Source organism: Mastomys coucha, unplaced genomic scaffold (genome assembly GCF_008632895.1).
Source record: "Mastomys coucha isolate ucsf_1 unplaced genomic scaffold, UCSF_Mcou_1 pScaffold1, whole genome shotgun sequence".
Classification (NCBI taxonomy): Eukaryota; Metazoa; Chordata; class Mammalia; order Rodentia; family Muridae; genus Mastomys; species Mastomys coucha.
The window spans coordinates 46,743,807-46,753,547 of NW_022196891.1; the positions used below are offsets into that span (position 1 = coordinate 46,743,807).

At 39.9% G+C, this 9,741-nt stretch overlaps 1 protein-coding gene across 1 annotated transcript; it reads left to right on the plus strand.

Annotated features, from left to right (window-relative positions):
• Positions 1-511: 511 nt before the first annotated feature.
• Ptgs2 (prostaglandin-endoperoxide synthase 2) lies at positions 512-7,621 on the plus strand. Its single transcript, XM_031341927.1, has 10 exons — positions 512-783; positions 1,528-1,644; positions 1,768-1,911; positions 2,535-2,678; positions 3,206-3,387; positions 4,259-4,342; positions 4,450-4,696; positions 4,876-5,162; positions 5,555-5,702; positions 5,960-7,621. Exons 1-10 carry the CDS (start codon positions 732-734, stop codon positions 6,367-6,369), a joined length of 1,815 nt encoding a protein of 604 aa, XP_031197787.1. The 5' UTR covers positions 512-731; the 3' UTR covers positions 6,370-7,621.
• The last annotated feature ends 2,120 nt before the right edge of the window (positions 7,622-9,741 follow it).

Here is a 9,741-nt window from a genome sequence, read left to right on the forward strand (position 1 = left end):
GAAGTGGAGCTCAGCATCTGTCCCAGGGAAAGGCGAGTGCCCGGGGCGAAGCCTGGAGGGCAGTTCGTGAGACTTCGCCTTAACTCCACCAGTACAGATGTGGACCCTGACAGCAGCCCTCTCATTTCATTAACAATAAAATAAATTAAGTAAACCGGTAGCTGTGTGCGTGCTCTGACCAGCGAGCACGTCAGACTGCGCCCCAGTCGGGAGAGACGAGGGGATTCCCTTAGTTAGGACCTCGGATCCCTGGAGGGGAAGCTGTGACTTTCTCGCGCTCCTGGATCCCCCACTGGATGCGAGACTGGGAGGAAACCTGAGACCCCCAAAGAGAGCCAGCCTGGGCGCAGACACAGCCAACCACAGGGCGCCTGGAGAGATGGAGAAGGCGGTGCAGCTCTCTTGGCACCACCTGGGGCAGCCGAGGGCAGCTTCCGGGCTTCCCCTGTCTCTCATTTGCGTGGGTAAAAGCCAGCCCCTTACGGGTCTTGCGCAACTCACTGAAGCGGAGATGGGGGAAAGCTGTTGGGGGTTGGGGAAAGCCGAGGCGGAAAGACAGAGTCACCACAACGTCACGTTTTACAGACTTAAAAGCAACCAAGGTCCTCCCCGTTAGCAGCCAGTTGTCAAACTGCGAGCGGAAGAGCTTCAGGAGTGTCAGGACCCTACTCACTCACAAAGCTCTGCATCCCGCCAGCTCCGCCGCTGCCACCGCCACTGCTACCTCCGCGATGCTCCTCCGAGCTGTGCTGCTCTGCGCCACCCTGGCGCTCAGCCATGCAGGTGAGTGAGTGGCTTCGCGCCCCGAGGCGTCCCGGGACTCCTCAGGCTCAGACCCCCTTTCTAGGAGTGTGAGACTGGCTGTGTGGGACTGGCGGTGTATTGGCAAAGAGCCTGGACCGCTTAAGTCCGAAGGAACTGCAACCCTCTTTCAGGCTATTATTACTCAACTGAGCAGAGAACCACTCTCCTTTGCTAAAAGTCTTAATGGCTTACAGGTTGTTCTTATTGGTAAGACAGAATCTGATCAATACTTGTGAAAAGCATGTGTGTGGGCAACTGAACAGGAGCAGTTGTTTTAAATACCTGTCAGAGCTCTTCTGCCCACAGAATACGTTTTAAAAAAGATATTGAAAATGTTAAAACTTGTAAAAGTGTGATTTTTACTTTGACTTTCCTTACACTAAATTTTGATAAATGTACTAGGTCGATCCATTTTAATTTTGAAAGGGCTACTCAACCATTCTAGTCTGAACATCCAAATTATTTTGAAAATGTTGGTAATGTGAGCTATGAAGTTAGGTTCTCTGCTTTTCTTGCTTAAGAATAGAAAGTTGTTATTTCTACATTTCAACCATTTGGTGAAATAGACTTAATTAAAATAAAGACTTTTTTTTTCTAGGACTACCTGTGTATTTGTCAAACTTATCATTGTAAAGTTGACCCATAATGACACAATTAAATCCTTAAGTTAAGATGAGGACAACCAAGAGTAACTGACAGGATGTCTTATTTTTTTTAATGTAGCAAATCCTTGCTGTTCCAACCCATGTCAAAACCGCGGTGAATGTATGAGCATAGGATTTGACCAGTATAAGTGTGATTGTACCCGTACTGGATTCTACGGTGAAAACTGTACTACACGTAAGTTTTTCCTGGGGTATCTCCCTTTGGAATGGGGCCACAAATGACTACCATCATTTTGTAGATTTGTGTTCCACAGGGGGGCACCTGCTCAGTTCTTTCTCCTGCTTTGTCTCTCTCCAGCTGAGCTTCTGACAAGAATCAAATTACTGCTGAAGCCTACCCCAAACACAGTCCACTACATCCTGACCCACTTCAAGGGAGTCTGGAACATTGTGAACAACATTCCCTTCCTGCGAAGTTCAATCATGAGATATGTGTTGACATGTAAGTACAGCCCTCCCTTGTTTTCCAACATCCTCCAACAAAATTATGCACTAGAAACCCAACCCTAAGAAATACCCCAACCTTTTCAAAATGGCTTGAAGTATACCTTTTCTATTCTGTTGTTTTTTTTTCTCCCTGAAATGTCTAAAATACTGTCATGTAAACCTGTAGTCTGGATCCTAGTTATGACCCCTGTCCATTCCTGTGGAGGAAGTGTGGCTTGCTTGTTCATTGAATACCCATGGCTTGCAGAATTGTTCTGAACACACATCACCCTTTGAAACAAATGGTTGATTAGGGTTTGAGACAGAAGGGAAAATAGCTGTCTATAGTTCTAAGTGAGGGCCATGCCTAACTATATCAGTCATCAGCTATGGAACAGGGTGTGGGTGGTACCTGAAAAGTCAAGACTACTGGAGCATAATGTCCTGTGTAAAGCTTAAGCTTTATTGAAGATGTATTTTCAGTGCCCTTTAAAGTTTAGCCATTGTAAAGCAGAGTATCTTTGTCCGAATGAAATCCAATCTCTGTACTTTCTACATTGTACAATGGCAATTGATATTCCCTTGTTGTTGGTTTTTTTCCATATGAGGACCAATAATTTTTTTCCTTTAAAATTTCAGCCAGATCACATTTGATTGACAGTCCACCAACTTACAATGTGCACTATGGTTACAAGAGCTGGGAAGCCTTCTCCAACCTCTCCTACTACACCAGGGCCCTTCCTCCGGTAGCAGATGACTGCCCAACTCCAATGGGTGTGAAAGGTGAGTGCAAAGAAATACCATAGAGCAACCGCCCTGAGGGTTGGGTGTGTCCCTAGAAACGTTGACCTTAGATTGTCCTTTATTTAAAACTGTGAATAGTTTTGTCTTTAGTATGGTTAGCCACAGAGGCTTATTAAACAGTGCAGATTAACTACATGAAAGTAAATCAGCACTTTGATATAATGTCTTAACTTTAGTAATGTTATGCTAAATAGAATTGATGTTAGTTAAAACTCATAAAAATTTCAATAAGCACCCCCCCCCTTTTTCTTAACACTTGAATTTACAGCCTTAGCATATTGCCTGTAATCTCTAACTCAAGACCCTTCTGGGATAGAGAGTGAGTTTCAGTCCAGCCTGGGGTACAAGCAAGGCACTGTGTCTCAAAGCATTGCGTATTGATGTTGTGATCCTCTTTGAGGTCGTGCTTCTAAGTGATGGATGCTCTCATGAGTTAGATAGTCATCTGTTTGCTTGAACAAATATGTGAATGGATAGATACTTACTTTAGAGTTTTCGTGTTCTAGGAAATAAGGAGCTTCCTGATTCAAAAGAAGTGCTGGAAAAGGTTCTCCTGAGGAGAGAGTTCATCCCTGATCCCCAAGGCTCAAATATGATGTTTGCATTCTTTGCCCAGCACTTCACCCATCAGTTTTTCAAGACAGATCAGAAGCGAGGACCTGGGTTCACCCGAGGACTGGGCCATGGAGTAAGTAGGCTTAACTTAGATTTAAAGCAAATCCTTAGGAAATGCTGACATCTTGCCATGCCAAACAAATCACACCCCATTTTTTATCCAAATGTCAAGTCTACTAAAGCCATAATAGAGTGTTCCAGTTTCATTTGCTAGTTTAGTAAAGATGAACAGACATACTCAGAAATATTTTAATGTTATTTTCCCTACATTTTTAGTTTAAAGGTTGATCTATGAGAAGGCTATATCTTCTGTAAATAAATAAATACATTATTGATCATTGGTGGCACTGGGAAGTGAACCTTAGAACTTTGTGCTTGTCAGGCAGTGGACTCGCTTATTGAGGTAGAGGCCCAGTCTTTACCCCCAAAATCTCCTGATTATTCTCCTTTAAATAATAGAAAAATAATTATCATGGTTATAATGGAGCATGTGGCATATTTAATATAGAATACTAATATCATTCAACATAAAGAAATATATAGGCTTGTAGCTCTGGTAGACAAATTATTTTAGAATTTTGTGGCTATGAAAAAAGTCATTTGTTGAACTTCCTATATTGGTGTTTAAGAACACTTGTTGCTTTTGCTTAAGTTCCTAACACCCTCATGATAGTTCATAACCATCTATAACTCCAGTCAGTTCTAGGGAATTTGATGTCTTGTGATACTTTAGGGTACCAGGCAAGCATATGATGTACATACATACATACATACATACATGCATACATGCATACAAACATACAGGCAAATTCTCATACATATAAAAATAAAATAAATTTTAAGAAAATCACTTGTATTTTAAAGACAATTAAGTCATCAAAATTGAATAAGAAATGATAGTAAGAAATCAGTAAATTGAAATGTCTCCATAATTAATTTTCTAGGTGGACTTAAGTCACATTTATGGTGAAACTCTAGAAAGACAACATAAACTGCGCCTTTTCAAGGATGGAAAATTGAAATATCAGGTATTTTCCTTACGGTTTAAAAATGATCACCTGCCATTTAGACTTACATTTTAAAACCATTGTGGCTTTTTCCTTTTTTTAACTCTGTTATTACTGTTATGACTTAGGTCATCGGTGAAGAGGTGTACCCTCCCACAGTCAAAGACACTCAGGTAGAGATGATCTACCCTCCTCATATCCCTGAGCACCTGAAGTTTGCTGTGGGGCAGGAAGTCTTTGGTCTGGTGCCCGGTCTGATGATGTATGCTACAATCTGGCTTCGGGAGCACAACAGAGTGTGTGATATACTCAAGCAAGAGCATCCTGAGTGGGATGATGAGCAACTATTCCAAACCAGCAGGCTCATACTCATAGGTGAGCAAGAGAGAAATGAATAAGACCATCTTCCCCCCCACCCCACCCCCAAAAGAAAAACTTGTTTCTTCCATTTGCTCTGTTTTGACTCCTCCTTGTGAATAGGGAGAGTAAATGTGATGTGGTACCATACCTACTGTTTGTTGTAAGGAAACTAAACTCTCTATGTTGTGCAACAGGAGAGACCATCAAGATAGTGATCGAAGACTACGTGCAACACCTGAGCGGTTACCACTTCAAACTCAAGTTTGACCCAGAGCTCCTTTTCAACCAGCAGTTCCAATATCAGAATCGGATTGCCGCTGAATTCAACACACTCTATCACTGGCACCCGCTGCTGCCTGACACCTTCAACATTGAAGACCAGGAGTACAGCTTCAAACAGTTTCTCTACAACAACTCCATCCTCCTCGAACACGGACTCACTCAGTTTGTTGAGTCATTCACCAGACAGATTGCTGGCCGGGTAAGTATTGCTCCTGAAAAGCAAGAACTGGCTGATCAGTAGCTTTAGGATTTTTGTCATAGAGACAGTTTTTTTTTTTCTTTTACTAGAATAGTCAAGCATTCTACTGGTTCTTGAAACATGATACCTGGAAGGTTTTTGAAAGGCTGTAGTGTTCATCTAAACGTATCCAGCAAATAATGACACCTGTCTATCTTAAAAACCAATATTTTAAAAAGCTTTCAGTCATCTTATAGATTACAGAAGTAAATATTCAGACTTGCATATCAGCTTATTTTTTATAATCATAAAAGGCTGGTTCCTTACAGATTAGAAGTGATGAGGTCAAGACATAGGGCCACAGGAGTATGCCTAAGAATATAAACCTCACTTTATTATTCACTTTTTCTCAGGTTGCTGGGGGAAGAAATGTTCCAATTGCCGTACAGGCAGTGGCAAAGGCCTCCATTGACCAGAGCAGAGAGATGAAATACCAGTCTCTCAATGAGTACCGCAAGCGCTTCTCCCTGAAGCCTTACACATCATTTGAAGAACTTACAGGTGAGAAATAGTTTCTGAGGTTTCTAAAAGGGTCAGGGATTAAATGGGAAAAAAGTTGAGAGGCAATTTTGTGAAGGGATAAACTATCCTCCTCCTCCTCCTCCTCCTCATTTTTTTTCTTCTTCTGGAAATAGAAAAGGATCAAGTTTATTGAGAAAGAGGAGTGGGAATGGGGGTCGGCTAGTAAACAGGGGAAAGCCTATGCTTAACCATTCCCAGTTTGATATACCTGTATCTCTGTTTTCTGTGCCTTCCAGGAGAGAAAGAAATGGCTGCAGAGTTGGAAGCCCTCTATGGTGACATTGATGCTATGGAGCTGTATCCCGCCCTGCTGGTGGAAAAGCCTCGTCCAGATGCTATCTTTGGGGAGACCATGGTAGAACTTGGAGCACCCTTCTCCTTGAAAGGGCTTATGGGTAATCCCATCTGCTCTCCTCAGTACTGGAAGCCGAGCACCTTCGGAGGAGACGTGGGTTTTAAGATCATCAACACTGCCTCAATTCAGTCTCTCATCTGCAACAATGTGAAGGGGTGTCCCTTCACTTCTTTCAATGTGCAAGATCCACAACCTACCAAAACAGCCACCATCAATGCCAGTGCCTCCCACTCCAGACTAGATGACATTAACCCTACAGTCCTAATCAAAAGACGTTCAACTGAGCTGTAAAAGTCTACTGACCATATTTATTTATTTATATGAACAATTTAATTTAATTATTTAATATTTATACTGAATGCTTTTTTTCACTTAACATCTTCTACAACAGAAGGCAATGTTCTTGAACAATGTTACATTTGTGAAGATTCCCATGTTTGTACTTTGAATATGTGTTACCTGAAAGTGAAAGGGAAGCCAGCTTTCATTTTTCTGCATAAGCCAGTGAGAAGGGAAATGAATTTTGATATCTTTATACTTGAATTTCAGCTCATGAATAGCTTAATAAGAACAAAGGAAAGATGTATGGATATTTAAGTACTATTACAAGATGAAAAATGCTGCAGGTATCAACACTGTTGGTTATGACTGTGTCTTCCTGACTTTGTTAGGAGCATGTAATGTGGATTTTTTTAAATCTTGCATATCTTTATCTCATCAAACAAAGGGGTACAAGTTCAGTTTTAAATGAGCATCTAAGGCAGATACTGGCAACTCTCTCATTTTTAAAAAGCAGTCTTGAGACAAATAATTTGAAATTTCTAAATTGGGAGTTTGAATCACTTTTGAAAGCTCTTGTTTTCTTAAGCTGTCAAGTTTGTACCCACACAAATTAAACAGCTATCATAAACATAAATCTCTAAAACTAGTAGAAATTATGTTATGATTGATGGTTAAGATACCACGTCAGGCATTTTTCTTTTCTCAGGAGTAGTGAAAAGCTACTTACTATGACAATCAGACCTTCCTTGTATGTCAAAATGCTGGCGTAGGAAGGTGGTAGAGCCAGTGCTGCTCTGCGTATGAGCTTTAAAGCTTGTTTATGAGTGGTAGCCAGCAAAGCCTAGAGCAACAAAACAATTCTACAAAAGAAGTAACCAAGGAAAAAAGAAGGGTTCCAAGTTAAAGATCACGTTCAAGGTTAAACTTCTGAAGGAGACTTTTGGATCCTGCTGTGGTGCTGGCCTGGTACTCAATAGGTTTTTGCTCTGAGGCTAAAGACTTGCCAGGCTGGCCTTTTAAACAGTTTTTCTGTTACACAGTATGATAGAACAGTCTATCTCTTAATGCAAAAGGTATCAGTGGCCTTGTGAGCCTCTTCAAAATGTTACACTGACTCCCAGCTGAACTGCAGTAGGCCCCACGCCATGTGGGAGTTCAGCCTGGACGCCAGCATGCTGCTTTTCTTAGTTCTGTTTCTTATAGTCATTTTACTATGAGGAACTGCTGATTGATTTTTTGTTGCTGTGTTCCAGGGTTTTTTTTTTTGTTGTTGTTGGTGGTGGTAGTGGGTTGTTTTTTGTTTTGTTTTGTTTTGGTTTTGTTTTTTTAAGACAGGGTTCCTCTGTGTAGTCCTGGCTGTCCTGGAACTCACTCTGTAGACCAGGCTGGCCTCGAACTCAGAAATCCACCTGTCTCTGCCTCCCAAGTGCTGGGATTATAGGCGTGTACCACCACTGCCTGGCGTGTTCCAGGTTTTTAATATCAGAACTATAATTTCTTTAACCTCTATTAATATTTTCTCTACTTGAAGTTTTACATTCAGGAAAACCTCAGCTCAGGACTACTATGTACCTCCCCCTTTGGAGGAAAAAAATATTTTAGGCAAAAGGCAAAAAAAAAAAAAAACCTTTAAATATATTTTAATTTATAATTATGTGGAAGGGCCCTACCAAGATGCTAGAAATATAGGAGGGTTCTGACAAAGTTCCATTCTTGTTCTGAACAATTGTTTTCTTACTTAAAAACAAAGTCAGTTAGTGGGTAGTTCTGGGCAATAGGAATAAATATAAAACAATAATGATGATCATTTTCTACATCTCACTATCAGCTGAGGTACTGTATATTACTGAATTTTTTGAAGATAGTTATGTCTTTTAGACACTATTGTTATAAACTATGTTTAAGCCTACTACAAGTGTTTCTTTTTGCAATATGTCAGAATTGATGTACTTTTTTTATGATTACCTCTCTGAACTACTGTGTAAACAATAAAACAAAATGATGAGATCAATGTTCGTGGATAAATTTTAAGAAAACTAGTGTATTTTATTGAAAAGGTTAAAGTTAGAACTTAGGGCGTTGAAATTTACTCATAAAGCAGACTGTGTAGAACCAATATCGACACATCTACACATGTTATAAAAACTGACATTTTAGACATTTTGAAAGCCCTGTAGTATTAATTAGTTAGAACTTAGTTTATTAAAAAATATATCCAGAGCACTATAGGCATTAGAATTTGTGCATAAAGAACTGATTACAAATAATATTGATATTTACATAAATAACAGAAAAGTATGTCTTATGAAAAATATATTTTATTGCAAAGAAATTATAAAACATTTTGAAGATTATATGCTTTAAAAGTTTAAGATCAGAAAGTAATCAACCTTAGGAAAAAATGTATAAAATTGTTAACATCATTGATTTAAAAAAAAAAAAAAAAAAAACCAAGCCAACATGATTGTTGTGAATATCAACCTGCTGACTGGACCTGGAAATTCAGGTTAAGTATGTGACTGCTACAGTGCCTCAGAGAAATTTGAATTTAAATTAACTTATGTAAAAATGAAATCTTAGAACAAATGCTTGTTTATTTTTATACTTATTTAAGAATTGAAAACTTCTGAAAATAAAGTTTGATTGTTTCTTTATATCATGGCATTGATATCTCTGAATCATGATCCTTAAACCATTATCTTATGTCCTTTCATCTACAATAAGAATGAAATATACCTTAATGGTAGAGCAGTTGTCTAATGTTTAGGAGGCCCTGGTTCTATCTTCAACACTAAGAAAAATCTACTCTGTCCCGTAATGGGGTGGCTCTGCTCTTGCTTCTACGGGCTCTAACAAGAGTTAGAACTTACTACCTCAGTTGCTGAAGAACTGTTAAAATATGTGCTGTGTACTATAGCACTACATCAAAAGCATCTTTTCACTGCCTAATCTAGAAAAAGTAAATATCACTGACAAAAGGCAGAGCAGGCAAGCGAGATGGCTCAGGGTGGAAATCCACATGGTAGAAGGAGAGCACTGACTCTCAGGAGTTGTCCTCTGAGCTACACGCACATAGACAATATAAATACACTTCAACTATTGTTAAGAAGGCAAAGACTAAGGTTTGTGTTACACAGGAAGTACACAATATGACAAGGAAGTCCAAAAGAAAGAGGAGTGGAGGGAGAAAAGGGGTAGAAAAGAACAGGAAAGGAAAGGAGAAAAGAGAAGAAGTCGGTCCAGCATGCTAGTACATACCTTTAATTCCAGCACTCAAAAGACAGAGGTGGGTGGATCTCTGTGAGCTTCAGGCCAGCCTCTTCTATACAGTCAGGCCAGCCAGGGCTACACAGTGAGACTCTATCAAGATCAAACAAAATA